The 26,379-nt window shown below is 35.8% G+C and overlaps 1 protein-coding gene across 5 annotated transcripts in view; it reads left to right on the top strand.

Annotated features, from left to right (window-relative positions):
* The window catches only part of CEPT1 (choline/ethanolamine phosphotransferase 1), a 44,478-nt gene that overhangs the window by 2,100 nt on the left and 15,999 nt on the right, over nt 1-26,379 (top strand). For 3 of the 5 annotated variants that reach the window (XM_032249783.1, XM_032249781.1, XM_032249782.1), the window contains exons 2-4: nt 6,175-6,604; nt 16,897-17,044; nt 19,102-19,243. In XM_032249783.1, the coding sequence (XP_032105674.1) occupies nt 6,266-6,604; nt 16,897-17,044; nt 19,102-19,243 (629 nt within the window). In that variant the 5' untranslated portion in view covers nt 6,175-6,265. Of the gene's footprint in view, nt 1-6,174; nt 6,605-16,896; nt 17,045-19,101; nt 19,244-24,814; nt 24,900-26,379 lie in introns of all 5 variants that reach the window. The other 2 variants (XR_004260281.1, XM_032249784.1) reach the window with 1 other exon arrangement.

Genomic DNA, 26,379 nt, shown 5'->3' with positions numbered 1-26,379 from the left:
TTGTCAACTTGCTCTGTGTATCACTTGTTAAATAATGCTGAACTTAATCCTGTGATCCTATTAGTTTTCTTTTCTTTTTTTTCTTCCTCTCTTTCCTTGTTCTTTATAATTTGCCCTTCCTTTCTGCTAGTGTAGCCATGACTATTTTTCTTTAGGTAGCCAAATACCTGTGAAAAGACTGTAAACATACTGCTGAATCAGTGCAGATCAAAACTTGGCGCCCTTAGACCTGGTGGGGATGGAAATTCTGGAATTTCACACAACAGATTGGATATTGTGTAAGCTTACCCTATGCACTGCTCAGCAGTTAGAGGTTTTTTGTTGTTGTTGTTGGTTGTTTTGTTTTAATGTGATATTTGTCAGACTTTCCCCATGCCGAAGTCCACACAGGAAATAAGATAGGCAGTATCCCATTATCCTCAGCTGATATAAACGAAGCTGTTTTGCATGATAGACTTTTTTAGTAAAGGTATTAATTAAATGTCTCTGTTTATACTTTTGTGCCTTTGTTGGATTTTCCACTTAAATAGTTATGCTTGCACAAAGAAAATTTTTTGTCTGACCATGTGTTCTCCTTTGGACTTACAAAACAGTTTGTTGACAGCATTCATAACTTAGCTGTTTATGAGACCCCACCGTCCCCCTTTTGAGCTTCTTAAAGGTATGGAATGGTATATTTCAGTCTTTCCGTTTCCTCAGAGTCTAGAACAACTAAGTGTTCATTAAATACTAGATGAATAATTTTTGTTGATTGTGCATAAAGTACTAATTACCTGCTAGCAGAGTGTGGTGGCACATGACCGTAATCGAAGCTGCTCTGTGGCTGAAACACAAGAATCTCTTGAACCCAGGAAGAGGAGGTTGCAGCAAGCTGAGATCGCACTACTGCACTCCAGCCTGGGCGACAGAGTGAGATCTTGTCTCAAAAAATTAAAATAAGTATTGATTATCTACTTAGTGCTAAGTATGGTATGAGCTTGTGGGAAAAGAATGTTAACAAGACAGGCTTTGCCTGTGTACTTGTAGAGTAGACAGAACAGTGTGGGGGAAAGACCAAAAAAAAAAAAAAATCAAAAAAGTTGAAAGTGTGGTAAGTGCTCTGAAGGGAGCAGAGTGCTAGAGCCAGATTTTAACAGAGTAGGGAAGTTAACTGATGACAAGTGAAAAGGCTACAATAGCTATAGGACTGTTACGGTATTATGAAATGACTTACAGCTTTACAGCTGATGGAAATTTTCTACAGTTTAAAATATTCACTTTTACGATTATGATGTATGAAAACATATCCTCAGTTAACAAATAATTTTGGCTGTGTTCTAAAGTAACAGGTTTCTTTGTAAGCACATCAGTTGCTCTCCGTTACATCCAAGTAAAATCACCATTCTGCCTAAACTCTTTAAACTTCATTTTATCCCATCCTCCCATCTGATTTACTCCTGTCCATCCATAGTGATCTCTCTTGTACCTGAGTAAGACAAACTCTTTACTGTCTCAGGGCGTGTTCCATTTTCTGGGATTATTCTTCCTCCTGCTCTTCTGAAATGTCTGGCTCCTTCTTTACCTCTGAGCTTGGTATAAAAGCTACTTCTTGAAGACTGCACCCTATTTAAAATGTGTACCGCCAGCTGTTTTCTAGCTCAGCACTTTATTTTCCTCATTGTGTCTATCACAGTATATAATTTTATTTGCTTGTTTATAGTTTTAATTTATTTTCCCACTGGACATCGGAGTTGGGATCATGTCTACCTCATTCACATCCTTCATATGTTGGCTGAATGCATTTGAAACTTGTAATTTTGTAGTTTTCTCATAAAAAAAACCATTGAGATTGGTGGCTGCGTTTCTAGGCTAGCCAGCAATAATTTCAATTTCCTACTTTTTTATTTTTGTTACTTGTGCTGTGGTAAGAAAAGGACATTTGCTGCTCATCCTTTTGGGCATAGGCCTGCCTGCATATAAAAATTTCAGGTGGATAGAATAACTTTTAGTTTTTTTTGTTTGTTTGTTTTTGAGACACAGTTTTGCTCTGTTGCCCAGGCTGGAGTACAGCTGCGTGATCATGGCCCACTGCAGCCTCAAGCCCCTGGGTTCAAGCAGTCCTCCCAACTCAGCCTCCCGAGTAGCTGAGACTACAGGCACAGGCCAGCATGCCAATCTAATTTTTTTTTTTTTTTTTTTGTATAGACGTGGTTTTGCCTTGTTTCCCAGGCCGATCTTAAACTCCTGAGCTCAGGTGATCCACCTGCCTCAGCCTCCCAAAATGCTGGGATTACTGGCAATGAGCTACTGCTCCCAATGTAGAATAATTTTTTAATATTCTACCTCCTTTCCATATTCCCATCCCATATCCATGTTTCCTTTCTTTCCCTATTGTCCTGATCTTGCTACTGTAGCCACCTTCCCTATGTGGCTCCATATGCTTGCTTTTCATTTGCTAAAATTCAGAAATTTCTATTTTTTTCTATAATAGTTTTCATGGCCATAGTCCCTGGATCTCCGATGTGAAGGTAGGAAGAGTGGAGATGAGCCTGTGGCAGTGACTGCAACCTCTGTATCTATATATATATGTTGAAAGTAAAGTAGCCATCTGTAGGCCACAGACTACATGTATCTGAATTTATATTTGCAGTGTTGTTGCTAATAGCTTCACAGATACAATGTTGCTACAGTGTTGGCAAAGAAAACCTTCAAAAACTCATTGTGTCTTTTCAGGTATGAATTTATTCAATGGCTAGAATAGATCTGGAAAGGTTTGATAAAATGTAGACTTTTATAGAAGAGAAATAGAAGGTTAAAAAAAATCTAGGGCACAGAGGGGAAAAACTGGAAAGGAAAGTATCAGACTATCAACTACTCCTGCCAAATGCTCAAACTTAAAACCATTGGGATCAGTTGCTTACAGCTATTTAGTGCCAAAAGCAGGATAGCACTCATTTTTTTTCTTTTTTTTTTTTTTTTTACAGTAAGAGGATGGAACCCTGCAACAGTAAAATACAAATGGAATTGACTAGATTTTTAATTACCATTTCAAGTGGAATTCCATAAGAGCTATCACTTACCAAATACAAAAATATATCATTGTTTGACTATAGAAAATTTGGCTATGATGAAGCTAAGTTTATTGGTGGTTAATGGTCTCTCATTTGATCTAAAGTGATCTTATCAGCAGTTATTTGATATTATATAAACATTAAAACAGTTTTAATGAGTAGCTTTGTGATACAATTGTGTGAAAGAATTCCTCAAAATACAAGGAATTAGCTTTGTTCTCCTTGATTTGAAATATTAATTTTTTTTTTTTTTGAGACGGAGTCTCGCTTGGGCTGGAGTGCCGTGGTGCAATCTCGGCTCACTGCAACTTCTGCCTCCTGGAGTCAAGCAATTCTCCTGCCTCAGCCTCCTGAGTAGCTCAGATTACAGGTACCTGCCACCATGCCTGGCTAATTTTTATATTTTTAGTAGAGACGGGGTTTCACTATGTTGACCAGGCTGGTCTTGAACTCCTGACCTCATGTGTTCCTCCTGTGTCGGCCTCCCAAAGTGCTGGGATTACAGGTGTGAGCCACTGCACCTAGCAAAATATTAAATATTTTTATTTCAGGGCATCTCAGTTGGTTAATTGTGACACTGATGAGTCTCTTGAGATTTTTGAAAATTTATTTAAGGGCATTAACTTGACTGTAATGACTGTTTTCTAAACCAAATATTGAGATATGTAATTGACAGAGGTTTTAGATGCCACCTTAGGTCATTAGTAACATTGAAATTTTGGAATTTGATATTTATGGGGATATAGGAAAAGAAGTCCTGGTCTGTATATGACACCAACATTGTGTTCACATGTCCATACCAGGCTATTGGCTGAGTGTCCCCTTCCCCGTACCTACTTGTCCATGTGGTAACTCATAAGCTGAGTCCCTACAATTTCATGTTTTGTGGCATGTGAACCTGTGCCCCACTTCCCAGAATGCACATGAGGCTTGGGTTCACAGTCCTGTAGCCATGGCCCAGTCTCAGTTTAGTGCCTTCCATTCTGGGCAGCAGGAGCACCATACTCCAGTCTACCACAGCTGCCTCTGGGCGTTGGCCTGGTTTCACTGTGTTCCTGTGCTATGTGCTGCCTCCCCTCCACCCCAAACAAAGTGGAACCTGCCACTCTCAGGACCACCCTGCAAAGGCAGAATAAACTGGATCTTGTCACAGCAAAAAAAATAAAAAAGGACAACCAAGCATGTTTTGGCAGTAGATCCATTGGCGAGATGTCCTAGACCCATACCATTTTTGGGAATTTCATCTTGCTTTCTGGATAGTTTCCAACCAGAAGATCAAAGCATACCTATGCCACTAATCTTATCTATTAAGATTCTTTTTCTTTTCTTTTCTTTCTTTTATTTTTTAATCTTATGGTCTCTATTCCTCCTCCTACTCACTATGGTGGTTTTCTCACAAGGTTCTTTTTTTTCGTTTTTTGAAATGGGGTTCTCCTGTTGCCTAAGTTGAAGTGCAATGGCTCGATCTCAGCTCACTGCAACCTCTGCCTCCCAAGTTCAAGTGATTCTCCTGCTTCAGTCTCCCGAGTAGCTGAGATTATAGGCGTGTACCACTACGCCCAGTTAATTTTGTATTTTTAGTAGAGACGGGGCTTCTCCATTTTCATCAGGCTGGTCTCGAACTCCCGACCTCAGGTGATCTGCCCACCTCAGCTTCCCAAAGTGTTGGGATTACAGGTGTCAGCCCCATGCCTGACTAAGGTTCTTTATTCATTTTTTCTCTCTCCATGCTTAATCCCTTTGAGAACTTTTCTACTTTCTATTTTTAACTAGACTTTAGCTTTTAAGTTGATGACTTGAACTTTTCATCTCTTACCAAAACTCCAGTTTTTTTATTTTGTCTAAAATGTCTCTACTTAAAATTTACATGAATATATTTCTTTCCTACCCTCATCCCTAGTTCCACTTTCACTCCCTACGCCCCAAAAGCCAAAATATAACAAATTGATTTTCTTTCCCAACTTGCCGTTTTGAGAACAGTACCAGTATCTTTAGCTGTTGACTCCTTTTTTCTTCTGTTCCTTCACCTCTCATATCTAATCCCTAAGTACTGTCTGCTAATTCTTCCATCTAAATAGAAATTACTTCTAGATTTGACTGTCTTTCAGCTTTTCTTTTTTACCATCCTACTATATAGGCCCTCACCACTTCAAACCATTGAGATGACTGTACTTACTAATTTGTAATTGTTCTCACTATTTTCTCCATCCTGATTCATCTTGAAAATACTCTTGTATTTCCTTGTGCTACTTATTGTTATCTCTAATCTTTTCTAAATGCAATACAAATACTTCAGGGATTAAACTCAAAGTCCTTTATCAGCAGTCATGACTTAACCTAGTTTTACTTTTTTCCTTCTACTTCCTCATTTCATCAGGACTCTATGCTAATACATATATACTGTCTTCTTTTTTCATTGTTGTTTACCTCCACTGAGAATACCATCTATATTCCTTTTTTACCAATAAGAAGTTTTATCTTTTGGCTTAGTTTAAACCCTGTGTTTGTTTGTATACCACTTCCCAGCTGTGTAATTTGTACAAGTTAATTGAGCCTTAGTTCATTTTTCTATAAAAATGGGGTTAATTGATAGACCTTGCCTTCTAGGGTGGTTATGAGGATTAAAGCAGTTAGTATATAAAAAGTGTTTAAACTTTGTAATAAGAAGGGCATGCCCAGTAATTTTAACTGTTACCATTAAATAAAAATCTAGTTGAAGACTCATTTCATTCAAGTCATTCCTCTGATACCAATACTAATTTGCTAGCCTTGGGACCTCAGTTTTCGTGTTTGTGTAATGATGAGGTGATTTCTAACATTTGTTGCATTATACAACTGAAAGCAGTGTGAAAGAGAAAAAGAGTATGAGCTTCAAAGTCAGACAAACTATCAGATAATAGGAAGCATACTATTATTAAAGTCTCTTACTATTTTTTGCTTAAAGTTGAGGTTATACACTTTCAGTGAGAACTGGAACCAAAATCACGTTCCTAGTTTTCTGGTCCTGTTTGATACTTACTACTTTATTGGCAATTTGATTTTTTGTTTCCTAATTTGGTGATGTTGGCATAAGATATAAATAATGGCTGACAAGTGTATCCTTTTTTTTTTTTTTTTTTTTTAGGTAAGCACCAGCCACAAAAGTCTACAAAAGAAGGTAAATTACTGTCTTTAAATATATATTTAAAAAAATAAAAAATAAAAAAACAAGATCCATGAGTGGGCATCGATCAACAAGGAAAAGATGTGGAGATTCTCACCCGGAGTCCCCAGTGGGCTTTGGGCATATGAGTACTACAGGATGTGTATTAAATAAATTGTTTCAGTTACCAACACCACCATTGTCAAGACACCAACTGAAGCGACTAGAAGAACACAGATATCAAAGTGCTGGACGGTCCCTGCTTGAGCCTTTAATGCAAGGGTATTGGGAATGGCTAGTTAGAAGAGTTCCCTCCTGGATTGCCCCAAATCTCATCACCATCATTGGACTGTCAATAAACATCTGTACAACTATTTTATTAGTCTTCTACTGCCCTACAGCTACAGAGCAGGTAAGAGTTTCTTAACAGATTTCAACATTTGCTGTATACCAAAAACATTGTAATTGGGATCTTGGGGTCATTTTAACTAAAGATAAAATAATCTGAACGCCATCTGTCAACTATTTTAAAATAACACACACTGTGATAAAGCTTGTAAGTACAACCTACAGATTGTTGTTTGTTAGAAACCAGAAGCCAAGGGTAACTCTGATCCTAGTAGGTAAATTAATGTTAACAGAGTTTAAAATGTTCCTTTTAAAACTAAATCTGAGTTTTTTTTGTAAAAAAGCTTCATGTTTTTTTAATGGTAAAGTCTTAATAATAATAATAATTAAAAAAAAGGGAGAAGTCTTTGGTATTTAGTGTGGCAAGACTGTAAACTAGCCTTATCAAAACGTTTTTTTTTTTTTTTTTTTTTCCATTCTAGTAAGAATTGTTCAATTTCCCTTCTCTCTTCCTGTAAACATGTATGCCTGATAGACTTCAGGTATATGGCTTATTATTCTAACAATTGTGGCAAAGGAAGTGTAAGAAAAAGTCAATATAATGTATTTTCTATTCCATATCCTGCTCTGGCTACCATTAAGAAAGGATACCTGCTATTGCTTACAAAGATTCTCTCACATAGGCCTTCTCAGATCCAAGCTTCTCTTCTACTGTTACATTCTATTACCCTCTGTACCCATTACTTGAAACCAAAACTAGAACTCTATCGGAATGGATAAATTGGTATTTCTTTGGTTTAAAAATTTCTTGACCAAAACATGAACTAAGCTAGTTACGTAAATGAGAGAATCATAAGCATTTGTTCTGCCTGTATTAGTTAGACTGATCAGTTTCTGGTAATTCAAGACAATAGAAGATAATTCTCAACCAAACATGTCACAGTGACCCTGAGCTAAATGAGATGGTAATGGCTACAGCATTCCTTGTTTTAAGCTTGAAGTAATTTTTTAAAATAATCTCAGATTATTTGTCCTTTGAGATAAAATGACCACCATTCAACCCTGTATTTTTCTTTTTTCATCAATTTGTCTGTTTCCATAGGTAGCGCTTAAAGTGAATGGTTATTGAGGGTCACAGGTACCCATAGAATATGTGATTCTGTCTTTTTCCAGGTGTTCATTTCCCATCACCCTTAATTCCTCTTTTTTTTTTTTTTTTTTTAAAGGCAGGATCTCACTCTGTTGCCCAGAGTGGAATACAGTGGCGCTGTCTCAGCTCACCGCAACCTCTGCCTCCTGGGTTCAAGTGATTCTCCTGCCTCTGGGATTACAGGCGCACACTACCACTCCCGGCTAATTTTTTAAATTTGTAGTAGAGGGTTTCACCATGTTGGCCAGGCTGGTCTTGAACTCCTGACCTCAGGTGATCCGCCTGCCTTGGCCTTCCAAATTACTGGGATTACAGGCTTGAGCCACCATGCCTGGCTCCCATTATCTTTTAAACTCTCTTCTTATTGCTCAGTTAGGTTACTTAAAAAACGGAAAGCAGTACTTTACTTAAATGTGTCCTTGGATTCTTTATCGCATATCCTTTAAATTGTTTCACTTGGGGCTTATCTGAGAATTTGATTGCCATTCCCAGTGGAGTTTGGTCCAAATCATGCAAATTATTAGAGATATAGTAGAACAATAGGAAGGTGGGTTGATTCCAGTGGAGGACCTCCAGCACTAGTTCTAGGATGGGAATCAAGGAGTGAGACCAGGTTCAAGGATAGTTCAGCCACTAATAGTCATTTATTGAACACCCCAGAGTATACCAGGTAATGTGTTCCCCTAAAATACTTTTTCTGGGCCTCTGTTCTTAAGTGATTTGAAATTATTGGAATAACCCAAGAATTATGTTGGAAACGGGTTTATATCATTGGGAAAAATCCACACCAAGACAATGGATAACTCAACAAGGCTAGTTTACTTCCTGCAAGAAGGGTGCAGTTCACCGGCAGTCTTGCCACGAGAGCACACCTGAACAAGGGAGACAGGGGCATTTATAACTTTCGTAACCTGACACAATTACTCTACTGCTATGTCCAGTTTCTGTTGGCCAGAACAGGACCTCACATTCTATGCTTGACCTGATTAGCTAAAAAATTGGAAATGTCCTGAATAGGTAAGGAGAAAGAAGATGAGGAAGAAAAGGAAGCTAGTCAGAAGGTCAGGAAGGTTTCCAAATAAGGAATAGCGTGCACTAGGGTTTGGAGCTTGCCCAGTTTTGTTCACACATGCCAGAGCGAATCAAGGTAGCTGATTTAAGACATAGCTGATTTAGAGAATGTATATACATGGTTATATGTTTATACTAATAGTGGATGATGGCCATAGAGCAAGAGATCATAACTCCTTGTAATGTAGTCTAAGATACAAACTTTGAACTTTCCCATCTCTCACAAATGAGTTAAACTTTTAGGGAGACTTCCAGAATGGAACCTATTCTTTTCACTAGTTGTGATGGTTCAGAATTGCTGCTAGGAGGAATCAAGGCAGAGTATGACTGGGCTGCTAATTGTTGCTCTGCAAGGGAAGGTAGTGGCCTACAATGGAGATTCCCGGGTGCATTTTTAGCTACAAGGTAGCTATCCTTGTTAGGCTCAAAGCAGAATGCATTTAAATAGGTCTTGGTTGTCTTCTATGACAAGCTGTTATTATCTCTGATCTTCAGAAAGATATGTAAATTCTCTAAGTCACCTTCTTTAAATCTTACTTTGTGGTATGAGGATCATACATTCAGGATACCTAGCATATAATGTTCAAAACAGTAGATGGTTATTGTTTCATTGGTCAGAAAGATTAGATGTATAATTTCTTCTTCCACAGCACCCTTCCCATTTGCGATTTCCTCTAATAATACGTAATACATTGAGTCACAAATTCATCTAAGTCCTTATTTCTTTTGTGTTTTTCTTTATCATTATGTTAGAGTCAGAGAATTCCATAAATTTTATCACCCAGGGAAATTCTCTTTCATTATATCTCTAATTCTTTTGGGTTTTATGCCAGTGGATGATGATTAAGTTTCATGTCTACATGTATAGTATTGTGAACTTACCATATATTTTTTATGTTACTAATTTCTTTGAATGGGTTAGAGTTTCAGATACCAATCTTTTGGTAGAAAGGAAGGTAATTATTATAATAGTTTAAGCTTAGTTTGTTTCTTTTCTTAGAAAAAGCAGTCTTTTTTGTAGATAAGAAAATAAGTTAGTCTTTATTTTTCACATTCTTAGGGTAGAAATGTAGACTTCTCTCTTTTTATATGGAGAGCCAAAATTTCCGCTTGATCTGTTTGTTCCTAAGTATTTAAAACTTCATTAGCTAGTAGCTTTAATTTTAGTGTCATAAATTAATTTGGAATTTGTGTTGCAACTTGATATATGTTAATATGCTTGTGTTCACCTTGCCACTGTCCACATGAAAAGCCAAACTCTGTAAAATATATGAAGAGATTTATTCTGAGCCAAATATGCGTTATGAGTGACCATGGCCTGTGACATAGCCCTCAGGAGGTCCTGAGAACACATGGCCAAGGTAGTCCGGGCACAGCTTCGTTTTTTAATTTTTGAGACAGAGTCTTGCTCTGTTGCCAGGCTGGAGTGCAGTGGTGCAATCTTGAGTCACTGCAGCCTCCGCTTCCTGGTACAGGACTACAGGTGTGCGCCACCATGCCCAGCTAATTTTTGTATTTTTAGTAGAGATGGTTTTCACCATGTTGGCCAGGATGGTCTCAATCTCTTGACCTGGTGATCCGCCCACCTCGGCCTCCCAAAGTCCTGGAATTACAGGCATGCACCACTGCACCCAGCCAGCTTGGTTTTATATAATTGAGAGGGGCATGAGACATTAATCAAATACCTATATGAAGTACATTGGTTTGGTCCAGAAAGGCAGGCCAACTCAAAGTGGGAGGACTTCCAGACTGTAGTTGAATTTAAACATTTTCTGTTTGAGTTTATCTTGAAGACCTGGGCTTGATAGAATGTTCAGGTTAAGATAGATTGTGGAGACCAAAGTTCTTTGGAAGTCTTACAGTAGCTGCCCTTAAGAGACAATAGATGACAAAAATTTCCCTTTCAGGTCTTAGTCAGTCTCTTTAGGATCGGGAAGGTCTGGAAGAAAAAGATCTATCTATATAAAGACACGTAAGACAGATAAAAGAAATTGATGTTAACCTATATTATACCCATGAAAACCAGAAATGAGCTAGGCCGTTACCAAAAAAGAGCTCTGTCAAATTTCAATATAACTTTTTGAAAAATTATTAGTTGTTTAAATGCTCATTTGTTTTTGTTTTTATATTGCTAAGTTTTAATGATTTTGATTCAACTCACTAAAAAACAACTTGTTAGATTTTTTTTTAGCATAAAAAGTGAAGAGAAAGTTGAAATGGCACATTGCCCATAATTTTACTGCCCAGTTAACTTATATTGACGTTGAAAAATGAAGGGGAAAAAAATTACATAGTTAGAAAAATTCAGAGTGGCATAAAACAAAAAGTAAAATTTTCCCTTTTTTATCTGCCTTGCCTTCCTACCCCTCACCCCAACCCCTCTTCTCAAATGTAATAACAGTACTTTTCAGTGACACATCACATCCTGAATTTTATTGAAAAGAAAAAGCAACATGCAGAACACACACTACACCATTTGGAAATTGTTTAAAATATACAAAATAAGCCTTTACTTAGGATTGTGTATATATATGTGCAATCAAGTCTAAAAGTAAACATGGGACTAACAAAGACTAAATTCAGGTTAGTGGATACTTTCAGGGGGACACTGCATGATGGATTGGAGAGAGCTGTTCATGAAGCTTCAATTATGTTTTCTAAGCTAAGAGGTTTGTCAAGGGTGTTCATCATATTTTTAAAACTTTTTGTATGTTTTAAATAGTAATAAAACTCACATGTGTACCTGCGCATATATATGCCTGCCAAAATCTTAGGAGTAGTTTTTCTTTTTCCTTTTTGTTGGCACATAATAATCATACACACATGCACACACATATACACAGGATACAGTGTGATATTTTATAACACATATACAGTGTATAATGATCAAATCAGGGTAATTATATCTATCACCTCAAACATTTATTTCTTTGTGTTAACATTCCAGATCCTCTCTTCTAGCTTTTGGAAAATATGCAATAAATTATTGTTAGCTATATTCAGCCTACATGGCTGTAGAACACTGGAACTTATTCCTCCTACTATGCTGTAACTTTGCATCTGTTAAACAACCTCTCCCTATCCTCTCTTCCTCCTTACCCATCCTAGCCTCTTGTAACAACAATTCTTCTCTCTACTTCTGTGAGAATTTTTTTTAAACTCCTGCATATATGCCTGATTTATTTCACTTAACATGATGTCTTCCAGGCTCATCCATTTTGCTGGGAGTAACAGGATTTCATTTTTCTTTATGGCTGAATAGTATTCCATTATGTATGTACACTACATTCTTTATTCATTCCTTTGAATGAATAATAGGTGTTTGATGCCATATCTTGGTTATTATTATTATTAGTGCCGTGATAAACATGGGGGGGTGCAGATGTCTCTGATATACTGATTATCTTTCCCTTGGATCAATACTCAGTAGTAAGATTGCCGGATCATATGGTAATTCTTAGTGTCTTGAGAAATCTCCATATTATTCTCCGTAGTGTCTTTTAATTTACATTCTCACCATCAGTGTATAAGAAAGAGCTCCCCTTTCTCTGAATCTTTACCAGCATCTGTTAATTTTCTCTTTTTATAATCTTTGTAACTGGAGTAGGATAAATATCTCATCAAAGTTTTGATTTGCATTTCCCTGATGATTAATGATGCTAAGTATTTTATTTTATTTTATTTTATTTAGCTGTTGTTAATGGGATTGCCTTCTTGATTTTTTTCCCAGCTAGTTTGTTATTGGTGTATAGAAATGGTACTGATTTTTGGTATGTTCATTTTGTGTCTTGCAACTTTACTGAATTTAACAGTTTTATCAGTTTTTTGATGCAGTCTTTAAGTTTTCCCATATAAGTTTATATTATCTGCAAACAGGGACAGCTTGACTTCCTCTTTGCTAATGTAAATGCCCTTTGTTTCTTTCTCTTGCTTAATTACTCTGGCTGGGATTTCCAGTACTATGTTGAGTGTGGAAAGTGGGCATCCTTGTCTTGTTCTAGTTCTTAGAGGAAAAGCTTTCACCATTTCCCCATTCGGTATGATGTTAGCTGTTGATATGTCATATATGGTCCTTGTCGTGTTGAGGTATGTTTCTTATATTTATAATTTATGGTTTTATCTGGAAGAGATGTTGAATTTTATCAGATGCTTTTTCTGAGCCTATTGAGATGATCATAGGATCTTAGTTCTTCATTCTGTTGATGTGATGTGTCACATTTATTGATTTGCATATGTTGAACCATCCTTGTATCCCCAAGTTAAATCCCACTTAATCATGGTGAGTATCTTTTTAATGTGCTGTTGAATTTGGTTTGCTAATAGTTTCTTGAGGATTTTTGTATCTGTGTTCCTCAGTAATACTGGCTTGTAGTTTTCTTCTTTTATTGCATCCTTGTCCGGTTTTGATATCAGTAATGCTGGTTTTGTAGAATGAATTAGGAAGAATTTACTCTTCGATATTTTGGAATAATTTCAGAAGAATTGGTGTAGTTCTTTAAAAGTTTGGTAGAATTCAACAGTAAAGGTATTCGGTCCTGGGTGTTTCTTTGTTGGAAAACTTTTTAATACTTATTCATTGTTGTTATTTGTTGTTAGTCTGTTCAAGTTTTCTATTTCTTTTTGGTTCAGTCTTCGTAGGTTATACATGTCTAAAGGTGTGTCTGCTTTCTCTGGGTTTTCCAGTTTGTTGGCATATAGTTGTTCATGGTAGCCTCTTATGATCTTTTCTATTTCAGTGGTATCAGTTGTAATGTCTCTTTTTTTTTGTCTCTGATTTTATTTATTTGGGTCTTCTCTTTTTCTTGGTTAATCCTCGCTAATAGTCTGTCAATTTTATTTATCCTTTCAAAAAACCAACTTTTCATTTTCTTGATCTTTGGTGTGTGTGTGTGTGTGTGTGTGTGTGTGTGTACACACAACATATGTGACATGTGTCGTATGTATATGTACATATACACAACATGCATTCATGTACATATATACACACATATACACATTTGTGTGTATGTATATATAATCTATTTCATTTAGCTCTGATCTTTATTCTACTAATTTTGGGTTTGATTTGTTCTTGCTTTTCTGGTTCTTCGAGGTGGATTGTTACGTTGTTTATTTGAAATCTTTCTGCTTATTTGATGTGGTCATTTATTTTGCTTTATTCTTCCCTCTTAGCACTTTAGCTGCTGTATCTCATAGGTTTTGGTATTTGGTGTTTCTGTTTTAATTTTTTCCAAAAATTTTCAACTTCTTAATTCAGATTCATTTGTCATTCAGGAGCATGTATTTGAACAGTTTGCAAAGTTCCTCTTGTTATTGATTTCTAGTTTTATTCCACTGTAGTCTCAGAAGATGCTTGAAATTAAATGACCCCAATACAAATATTTAAAAATTTGTTGAGACTTGTTTTGTGGCCTCACACATGGTTTATTCTGGAGACTGTTCCGTGTGCTGATGAGAAGAATGTGTATTCTGCAGCTATGGAATGAAATGTTCTGTAAATGTCTGTTAGGCCCATTTGGTCTATAGTGCTGTCTGAGTACAATGTTACTTTGTTGGTTTCCTGTTTAAATCAGGACTGTCCAATCTTTTGGCTTCCCTGGGCCACATTGGAAGAAGAATAATTGTCTTAGGCCATACATAAAACACTAACGATAGCTGATGAGCAGGGGAAAAAAAAAACATTTACAAGTTTATGTTGGGCCGCATTCAAAGCTGTCCTTGGCTGCATGCAGCCCACATGTCACAGCTTGGACAAACTTAGTTTAGATGATCTGTCCAATGCTAAAAGTGGGGTAACATTTAATAGTTGTTTTGATGTATCCTCCCAGAAAAAAAAAAATTACTCTTGCACTAGCATGTGTATGTGTTTGTGTGTACGTAAAATCGTCAGTTCTGTTTCAAAAATTTAGTAAAACCATGTGTTTCTTGGAATTTCTTTTACCTGAGTTGACTCATGTAACATATCTGCAAGATTTTACAGGTTGGTTAATTGCTACATTGTGGTAAGATTATTTGTTTATGTCAGTTCTTCCCCATACATTTATTAGGGCATAATGAGTTCCTGGCTGATGCGCGAGTTCCTTCATTCATTCATTATCTTCCCCATGGTCTTATTGCAACTGGGATTGTATTTAGAGTTAGAAGGCTTTCTTCTTAAATACCTCTGAGAAGTATGAAATAATATGTACAAAAAAGAAGTATATAAATATTAGTGTATCATTGTGCAGATTCACATGAAGAAAGGAAAATCCAAAGATAAGAAAACTTTTTATATCTGTGATTGTTTTACTATTTCCTAGGATTGTGTGTATACTAGTTATCTTTGTTCTGGAGCAACACTTTGCCCCATTAAAATCTTAAGCTTAGACCCCAAGAAGTCCCTAGATTTCTTGTCCCCTAAGGCAGAGGTATTTGGCAGAATTTTCTGTGATGATAGACATGTTCTATGTCTGTGGGGTCCAATATAGTAGCCATAGACACATATGGCTATTGAGCATTCAAAATGTACCAAGTGTAACTGAGGAACTGAATTTTAAATTTTATTTAACATTTATTTCAAATAGTCACAGGTGACTGACGGCTGCTGTATAAGACACACAGTTCTAGAGAGTTACTGGATTCCTTTCGGAGCAAGAAGCAGTAGACCCAAAGTGCAGAAGACAAAGTTCTTAGTCATACAGGATTAATTACTCAGTTCAGTGTGCATGCATGTAAAGTATGAGTACATAACTGCATTTATTGCTTTCAGTAACTCTGGCTTAGCAGAAGTATGTACTAGGTCCTTTGAATAATCTCAGTGTCTTAAAATACAAAACTCAGAAAAGGTTTATGAAAAGATTCTTACCTTTTAATAACTGGTATTAAATAGGTCTCTATCAGAGAGAAGCTCCTTTGCAGTACAGAATATACTGAATGTTATTAGCAGCCCTGAGTGTTTAGTATTCACAGTGTAACTTAATAACCAATATACATTAAAATACCTTGTGATTATAAATTATTTTTTATAGCCTGGACAGGGGAAAATAATGAAAAGTGATAAAAAAAAAAATACTCTTCTGCATTCCTAAGGATAAATCAAATAGGAGTGCTCCTTTTAAAATATGCAACATTTAAATTTAATAGCAGGCCGTATGCAGTGGTTTACACCTATAATACCAACACTTTGGGAGATGGATCACTTGAGGATCAGAAGTTCAAGACCAGCATGGCCAACATGGTGAAACCTCGTCTCTACTAAAAAAAATTTAAAAATAAAATAAAATAAAATAAAATAACCAGGCCTTGGGGCACATGCTTATAATCCTAGCTGCTAGGGAGGCTGAGGCAGGAGAATCTCTTGAACCCAGGAGGCAGAGTTTGCAGTAAGCCAAGATTGCACCACTGCACTCTAGCCTGGGTGACAGAGCAAGACTCCATCATTAATTAATTAATTAATTAATTAATTCAATACCAGCAGTTCAATTTCTGTTTGGGAAAAGAGAATTTATTTGAAAATGTGACTATGGATTTGAAAAATAGTATTCTGAACACTCTATGCACTGGATATCATTTTCTAGTTATTTTATGGTCCATTGGAGAGGTAACATTTAAAAATGTTACAAGCCCAAATAAATTCAGAAAATGGCAGCCCATTATGTCCCCCTCTTGAGTATTCACAGGATGTATTAGCAATAGTAAGGACTGGAAGAAGTCCTATAGTAAAGAAATCAATTTAACATTGTTTAATGTTTAACCCAGTGTTTTCCAACTTGAGGTTAGCACGGAATTTTTCGTGTAATACCTGTAAACATCTTGAAGAATACAGTTTTGGAAAAAATTCAATAATTGACCCTTCAAATCTAAACATTGAGAAGAATCTTATGGAAGACACCTACCTAGTTCAATCTTTTGTGGTATTTCTGTAATCTCCCTGGTAAGTATTTAGCATCTGCTTGAACACCTCTAAAAGCAGGAAATTTAATTCTTTTATAATTCTAATTGTTTCAGTGAGTTCTTCATTATGTAGCACTTGGATCTTCTCTCCCATGGCTTCCAACTAGCAGTACTTCTCTAGAGAACCTGCAGGTAAAAATATTTTAGTCAAACATGGTAACTGTATGTCTGAATACTCTTGCCTTTCTTACTTTATTTCACAGGCACCTCTGTGGGCATATATTGCTTGTGCCTGTGGCCTTTTCATTTACCAGTCTTTGGATGCCATTGATGGGAAACAGGCAAGAAGAACCAATAGTAGTTCTCCTCTGGGAGAACTTTTTGATCATGGCTGTGATTCACTATCAACAGGTATTGTTGCTTTTTTTTAATGTTATTGATTATTAACAATGATTAAAGCAATGTGATGAGCAATGTTAGAATATATGTTTAGTTATCAGAATAGGTAATTTTGTATTAAATTTTAGTATTTCTTGAAAGACTATGAACCTAGTTAATATTTGTTCATTATTAGTAGTGTTAGGGAATTTAGAAGTTAGTTTCTGCTTGTTATTTTTAGCCCCAAATACTGTTTTGGCATCTTTTGTTTTTCAGAGCTTGGGGCATAATTGTTATCATCAATACTCTTATGAACTATAAATGAGAGTATAGTGGTAGGAGACTAGTTAGGCTATTTGTAGTCTTTGTATATTTAAATGAATGTTATATAGACATGCAGTTTTATGTTATAGATTCAGATTATGACTATGTCATGAGCTCAGGTAAAGACTACTACAGGCTGGTCAAGGTGGCTCACACCTGTAATTCCAGCACTTTGGGAGGCTGAGATGGGCGAGTCACGAGGTGAGGAATTTGAGACCACCCTGACCAAAATGGTGAAACCTCCTCTCTACTAAAAATACAAAAAAAAAAAAAAAAAAAAAAACTACTACAAATGAGGAGTATTGTTAATATTGCATTGTGTACTAGAAATTTGCTAAAAGAAAGTACATTTTAGGTGCTTTTACCACAGGAGAAAAAAAGATAACTGTGGGACATAATGGATAGGTTAATTTGCTTAACTATAGTAATCATTTATATATATTGCATGTTTTACACCTCATATACAATTTTTAAAAGAAATAATAAAGTGCTAGCAATAACTGAGTAACTCTATTTGGATTATAAGCAATATGTCTTTATTTGCACTGTTTTGCAAGTTTTTAAAATAACAGTTTATTCTGTTTTCAGAGGGGAAAAAGATATTTAGACACTAAATGACAGTTTTTCAACTAGTCTTCCTGACAGGAACTCATCCCTCCCCTCTTATTTTTGTTTTATTTAGTTCCTCAATTATTTTCTTGTTATTTGGCATGGCACTTAAAATACTTAAAAAGAAACAAACAAAAACCCCTTATAGGGAATTCAGATTTACAGGTATAGGTGCTTGTCAAAATCATTGCTTCAGCGTATCCTAACAGCAGCGTATTTAGTAGAGGAGGAGAAGCAACTAAGCGCATATAATTTTTTAAGAATCAAATTAAGAAATATTCTAAACTTCTGTTGAATAAATAGTAGTTGGCTGTCTTGAAAGGCAACAACCAGCCGACTGCAAGATGGCAGGTATCCTGTTATTTATTTTAAATGGCAGTCATTTTTTCGTTGTAGTTTGAGTTCTAGAATTTTATAGGAAATCTTTTTTTTTTTTTTTTGAGATGGAGTTTTGCTCTTGCTGCCCAGGCTGAAGTGCAATGGCGCAATCTCAACTCACTGCAACCTCCGCCTCCCAACTTCAAGTGATTCTCCTGCCTCAGCCTCCCTAACAGCTGGGATTACAGGCACCTGCTACCTTGAGCCAAGCTAATTTTTTATGTTTTTAGTAGAGTTGGGGTTTCACTATGTTGGCCAGGCTCGTCTCGAGCTCCTGACCTCAGGTGGTCCACCCGCCTCAGCCTCCCAAAGTGCCGAGATTACAGCTACGAGCCACCATGCTTGGCTCCAGGAAGTATTTTTCTATGTATGTCACCCATAACAATATCTGTTAAAAAAAAAAAAAAATAGTTATCAATCTGAAGCAAGTAAGTAGGTCCCCCTGGGGATTATATAGCCCCTTTGTTTTTCTTTCTTTTTGGCTCTGCCTTGTAATGTTTTGCTGCTCATTAATACTAATGTCTCTAAGTTAGAAAAATATATGAAGAAATGCTAAAGTATTTTAGTTGCCTTCAAGAACTTTGCTTCCGCGGAGTGATTTGGTTAAAAAAAAAAATTGAAATTATGGGGTAAGAGATTATGTAACAGATTATATCCTACTTTCCTGTTGCAATACATAACTGAGAGAAGCTTGTGCATTCACAGCATATCTTTTCGTCTTATCTAAAAATCATTGTTATTCATTTTATTTGGTTTTCATTGTGATCTTTCTTCTGCAGTTTTTGTGGTTCTTGGAACTTGTATTGCAGTGCAGCTGGGGACAAACCCTGATTGGATGTTTTTTTGTTGTTTTGCTGGGACATTTATGTTCTATTGTGCACACTGGCAAACATATGTTTCTGGAACATTGCGATTTGGAATGTAAGTAATACTTAATGGTAATTTTGTTTTCTCTTTCACATGTGGAGAATGTTGCTTTATTAGCATTTGAGTATTAGAAATCGATCATATCGTTGTTAGTTTAATAAAAAAAAATTTTTAACTTCACTATTGTAGGTATTTCCTAATAGTCTCTGCATTTGTCCCTCTGTTACACTTTTTTAAAAGGAGATATCAGAACCTCCCGGCCAGTATTTTAAAAGTAATACAAAAAGCAGTAGCCCCTCTTCTTTGTCTTTCCTGTAGAAAAATTCACTTCTTTTCTCTACCATTATTTACCTTAATTCCATTTTTATTTTGACATATAAGAATGCATTTCCAGGAAAAAAAAAAAAAAAGTTTCTGAGAGCAGTGCCCTAATCCAGTCTTAATTTTTAGTGTTTCTATTGTTTTCAAAAATGGCATATTTATAATATCTGGATTTAACGTTATGTTTCGTTGGTTATTATCTCACAGTTCACTTTCAAGGCCGATTTTGAAATCTTATTTATCAGTCAGCCCTAATATATTCTCTTTCCCTTTCAAGTAATACAGCACCAACCAAAGAAAATTAACCATGCAAGTAAAAGAAGAGTAAATAGTGTTTTTAGGAGTGATTTGATATTACAGCTTTCTATCTTCCAGTCTTTGAATTTCCCTTATGATGTTATCCTGTGATGAAATATGTATTTAGAGAACTGTAAACAACTCCATATGGTTGGATGATAAGATGCCTGCAGGAGATAAAGCTGGAGAAGATCCAGAAAATCAAGGTCCTTCTGTGCTCTGCCAAGAAATGTGGGCTTTTATCCTGAATCTGCAGGGATCTTTTGTAGGACCTAAAGCAGGGAAATGATAGAAGTGCCTTTTAGATAGAAAGATCAGTCTGGCAGTGAGGCAGAGGGTAAATTGTAGTAGGCTGTGACAGAGCAAGGAGACCCGCTAGAAGAAGCATCAGCATAATTAATGTGAATGATGAAGCATTCACTAACACAGTGGCAGTGCTGTTGCAGAGACGTTAGTCTGGAGAGAGACTTTAAAGGTAGAAACTACAGGGCACTGTATATATTTGGATGTGGGGAATAAATGAGGGGACAGAGAGTGGAATGACTCCCCGTTCCCTTCTTAAGTGGCTGGATAAAGGTAGAAAAAGGCACTATAGGAAGAGGAACGTATGTAAAAGGAGCAGTCTACCCAGAAACATATGTGGGGGATTTTAGACATCCAAATAAAATGAGAACAGGAAAAAACTTAGAGAGCAAGCTTAGAAAGAAGCTCATGAAATTTATTGAACAGCCAGAGTAGTAGGAGGCATACTGGAATGTAAAACCAGAAGGATGCATTTCACAAAAGAACGTTGCTAAATGCTGCCAAGACTCAAAATGAGGACAGAGAAGTGTACATTGAATTTGGCAGTATGAGCTATTCATAGTAATTTTTGTGTAATGCGGGGTAGAAGCCAGACTGTAGGGGATAAGAAGTGAATGGAGCAAGTAAGTAGTCTACTATTTATTACACATTATATAAGATTACTTATAAAATGTGTGACTGTGATGTGAAGGAGAGAAGCATTGATTAGAGGAGAGAAGCATTGATTAGAGGAGAGAATATGGGCTCAAAGGAAGGAGGGTTTTGTATTTTTATGAGAAAGTTTTGAGCATTCAGAAGAAATCTGCTAGAGAAGAGATTGAAGATACTGAATAAGAAGAGAGGGAATGATTTATAAAACCACAACCAAAGATATAGGATCAGAGGAGATCTAGGGTAAAAGGTAGAGTAAGTAGAAGAAAACCCTGCCATTGACCCTAGAGTGCTTGCTTATAATGGCTGATGGGACTAAAAACACTAGATATATTAAGATCTGTTTGAATGTAACATATGAACTTAAATATTAGTATTAGAAAACATTGGTTTTAATTTGGGAAATTGTATTCAATTTTCAGAAATTGTACAATTGCATTGAAGGAACACCAAATTTGATTTTTTAACTAAAAGCAGGCTATAATGTTCACAGAAATGTGCTGTGGCCGGGCATGGTGGCTCATGCCTTTGATTCCAGCACTCTGGGAGCCTGAGGAAAGAGGATCACTTAAGCCCAGGAGTTCAAGACCACCCTGAGCAATATAGACCTGGTCTCTACAAAAATTTTTTTGAAAGTTAGCCAAGCATGGTGGTGCACGCATGTGGGAGGATCACTTGCGCCCTGGAAGCAGAGGTTGCAGTGGGCGGAGATCGCACCTCTGCACTCATCCAGCCTGGACAACAGAGCAAAAACCTGTCTCAAAAAAAGAAATGAAAAGAACAAAAAAGAAATGTAGTGTAAGTGCTCTACGTTAGGGAGCCATTTATCAAAACAGCAATGTAACGGAGGCATATAAAATAAATAGAGATATACATATAGATACATAGAATCTACAGACTATATATATCCCTAAGGACTTAAAAATACCATTTTACATTTTACATATTTTTTTCATGAGCATGTAGAATAGACAGATGTATAATAGATTAAATATTGAAGTGTTAATTATTAAATATTGAAGTTTGTATGCATGGAGAAGAAAGTCAAAATTTGGTCAGCTCTGAAATGTAGTTTGAGTAAAGAAATTTTTAAAAATCACTTGCATTTTCTTACTCTTTTCTAGAGAAAAGTGAATGCAGCTTTAAGTACCTTAGGAATCTTATTTTTAAACATTTTTATTTATTTGAATTATTTTGATTACATACATAAGTGAAAAGAATCATGAGAATTTATTTTTTATTTATAACTTAAGTTGTTTTAATAACATAAAACAGAATGTTTGCCAGATAAGAAATTTCTGTTCCTTGGTCTCTTTAATATTACTATTTTTAATTGCTATTAAGTTTGCTTATAGTATCTTGAACAAAAATAGTCACAGGATTTTAATTCATCTATAAAAATAATTCTCATTGAAGTCTAGCATTTTGATAAAGCAAATGTGCTTTGGATACATCTTTCCTGAAATTATGAGCTACATCTTCCAGCAGTTTGCTCTGATCACAGCTAAAAGCTACCTTGCAGAGAGAATGTTAGTGCCTGTGACATCTAGACAGCCTCCTCTTCTCACAACACCCCTGGATTGAACAAGTAGAGATCTGACAGAGATGAGTACTCTTGTCTGGGACCCTTCCAGACTCAGTCCATTAGGATTTTTACTAGCCTGAATATGAAAGACTGGGAACGAAAATGGGATTAGAAACTAGAATTTCATGGGATTGGATTGTAGAAGGTAAATATGAATCCAAATTGATTTATCAACATTTGCAAAATACTCTTTAAGATGCATAAGAATTATACTGAATGAGAGAGTTTACATTTAAAGGCCTAAACCCTCTACATTAGTTTTTTTGTTTGTTTGTTTTTTTGAGACGGGAGTCTCGCTCCGTCACCTAGGCTGGAGTGCAGTGGCGTGATACCAGCTCACTGCAACCTCCACTTCCTGGGTTCAAGCTATTCTCCTACCTCAGCCTCTTAAGTAGGTGGGACTACAGGCATGTGCCACCATGCCCTGCTAATTTTTTGTATTTTTAGTAGAGACAGTGTTAGACTGTATTAGCCAGGATGGTCTCGATCTTCTGACCTCATGATTCTCCTGCCTTGGCCTCCCAATGTGCTGGGATTATAGGCATGAGCCACCGTGCCCGGCCTATATTAGGTATTTTTAAGTATATAACTTATAGCTGTATATATAGAATCATTTCTATAAATTAAATGCTCAGAAATCCTAATCGGTCTTTAATAAAGCTATACTTACACAAAATATCAGTCCCAAAAAAAAAAAAATATATATATGCTGTAAAGGTGGAACTCACTTAAATTTATCATTTCAGGAACAAAGTACTCTTCAATTGTGTTTTCCAAGACAAAAAAAGAAATAATAAATGTTAATCTCTAAGTTATCTTTTTTGTATATCAGCTTGGGCAAGCCTCGTAACTTTCATGGACCTCATTTCCTAATTTGTAAAATAAGCTTTAGATTAGATGACCTATAAGGTTCTTTCTGTTAATAAAGTTTATGAGCCTCTAACTCTACACAGATATTATTATTACAAGTGTTCTTATTCATAATTATAGTAGGCAGAGTATTGATCTTCACCTTTATTACATTTTTCAGCTCATGATTCTAAAGTTTCACATTTACATTAGCTAAAAACCCTGTCACCAAATGTTTATTTCTATGTAAGTAAGTAGCTTCCCCCTCTTTCTTTTCTATAGTTAAATGAAAAAAGTTAATAGGCTATATATTCCACTAGGTAGTCTGACAAATTTAGTTCATCTTTTTATCCAGGTAATTTCTAAAGAATAATTATTTGAAGACCTCTTGATAATAAAAAAACTGTTGTTTGTTAATGTGTAATCCACTTTCTATGGATTAAGAATTGGGAAACTTTCTCATACCTGTATAGAATCTGTTTATCTTTAAATACCTAATACTTATCACATGAATTATTAAATACCAGAGATTTTCCTCCCAGTTTCCAGTTTCCCTGTGTAGCTTTTTTTCCAGCAGTGATTTGTTCATTTGGACCTCAGCTCTGTTCATTTAATTTTTTTTATCAATTGTCATAGATGATGTCCTAAATCAACCATTTGTATTAATGTAAAACCTAGATTGCAATTTGGCCTCTCAGATCACCAGGTAAAATCATGGACATCTTACTCTCTCATTAGCATTCCTCAGTTCTTAATTTTTATTTAAGTAGTTTTTATTTATAGTTTAGTCTGTACTGCTACTTTTTTTGTGTTATTAGCTGTGTTTCCAAACTTTTTAAGTGATTGAACTGGATGTTCTACTTATTTTTATCACTAGTAAACTAATCCAAGGTAGTAGAGCATTATAATGCTGGTATGGAATTAGGGAAGAGAAAGAGGAAACAGGAAAAGTTCTGGACTGTAGATGGTCAGGAAATAGGATAAGGAGATGGCCAATTTGATTTTTGCTCTAACCATATCCAAAGAGAAGTTACTCTTGATTAGATTCTTTCCCACTTACCCTTTCCACATATGTGCTAGTTTTTGTTGTTTGTTTGTTTGTTTGTTTTTTGAGATAGCAGGGTAGGGATGTGATGAGACTTGGGACAGTGAAGGAGCACAAGATGAATTAGTCGTTTTTCAAAATGTACATTGGGACTTCTAAAAAGAATTCCTATCTACAGGGAAGTCTAGATCGGTTCTGGTGCTAAAGGGATTTATGTCACAGTGTAATTATTTGGCAAGTAGTATTCACCACTCCTAGGTAATTAGAGTTGATTCTGTGTTGTGGTAGTACTGTTTCCAGCTGCCTACTTAAAAGTCATTTTTTCGGTATATGACAGTCTTAATATTTTTAACTTTTCTTCTGTTTTGAGTTGGATAAGAACTATGTATGTATATATGTATGTATGTATGTATAGGATAGTATAGTACTGTATAAAATGTATCATTCCATCTTTAGGTGTCTTTGTAAGAATAATGCTGCTTTTTAAATCTATTTTTGTTACCTGTGTTAGTAGGGCTCTTTAGCAAAAGTTCTGAGTAAAGTTATTTTGAAATGTTTGTTTCCTTATGCATAGATTCGATGTTACAGAGTCCCAGATCATAATTATAATATGCCAGCTTCTCACAGGAACCCTGGGTCCTTGGTTCTGGAACTTCACGGTAACTGCTAGAATATTCATGCTATCTGATGTACAATGGTGTGAACTCAATAAAGACAGCACCTTTGTCATGCACAGAGTAATTAAAACATGAAAAATCAAAAGTCTTCCTGTTGGTATGTCACAAACAGGTTATTAGAAAACATAATTTTAATACATAATAGGGCAATAAAAATCCACCCTATTAAATAAAATTTTTGAAAAGTGGTATTTCTGGTGATTTGATGCTAAAGCCAATTCTCTCTTCTGTTTGCCTATTGTGCCTAGTATTTTCATTCTGTATACTATTTTTTAAAACAAATACCTTTCCACCAGTAAATAGAATTTTTTTTTTATATTTTGAAAACAGAATAAAGCAAGCAGAGTTTTTCTTAGGTAAGGAACTTGAGATCATCCTATATAAATGTAGGAAAGATTCTGCTTATTCTGTTAACTTCTTCAGCATATCCTTTAAGCAGTCTAGTACTAGTTCTGCTGCTTGAGTTTACAGCAACCTTGGTGTTACAAAATATTTATGCTGGAAGCTATTCTCATTTCTGTTTGTTTGCTTAATGTTTTTCTCTCTTATTTGTGCTTTTGAAACTAAATATCCTTAGCTTTTCATGTCTCTATAGTCATTCTTTGAATACTTTCCTTTTAGTTTTTTTTTTTTCCTTTCAGTAAATACACATTTCTGTAATGTGCTGTTTAAGGTAATATTATTGTTTTCCTCTTTTTTTTTTTTTTTTTTTTTTAATTGAGACATGGTCTCACTCTGTTACCCAGGCAGGGGTGCAGTGGCACAGTCATAGCTCACTGCTGCCTTGAAGCACTCTTCCTACCTCACCTTTCTGAGTAGACAGGATTACAGGTGCACTGTCACACCTGGCTAATTTTTTAATTTTTTTGTATGTTGCCTAGGATGGTCTTGAACTCCTGGCCTCAAGCAGTATTGCCACCTCAGCCTTCCAAATACGGGAGCTACAGGCATGAGCCAGTGCATTCACCCTTCTTTTTCTTCTTACAACTCCAATTTTCACTTTATGACTTTTAAAAGCCATATTAGGAAATGTTTTTCCAGTAAGATATTCCAGAATCATTCACACTTTAGCATAAGAAAAAATAGAGCTTAGATTAAACTTATTTGGCAGTTCAGAAAATGTTGGGGAACTGTTCATATGAAAACCTGACAGATGATAATGCAAGGGTGCATTAGGTTTCCTACATTAGATCTCTTGTCCTGGAAAAAAAGAATTGTAAACATTTTAATATTGCTTCAATAATATAGAAATAGTTAATTCCTTGTTGGCCGAGTTCTTTCTGAGAAGTAAATTGCAGTGTTGTAAATCTAGTTATTCAGTGGCAGTAATGATGGCCTTGAGGACAAAGTCATAGTAAGGGATATTCTGCATCTTTTTTCAAAATAACTTTGAAATGTGGAGAATACAGGTGTCCCTCTGTATCTGTGGGGAATTGGTTCCAAAATCTCCTGCAAATACCAG

Source organism: Sapajus apella, unplaced genomic scaffold, assembly GCF_009761245.1.
Source record: "Sapajus apella isolate SASKATOON/1434 unplaced genomic scaffold, GSC_monkey_1.0 scaffold69, whole genome shotgun sequence".
Lineage (NCBI taxonomy): Eukaryota > Metazoa > Chordata > Mammalia > Primates > Cebidae > Sapajus > Sapajus apella.
This window is presented reverse-complemented; position numbering and strand designations above follow the sequence as displayed.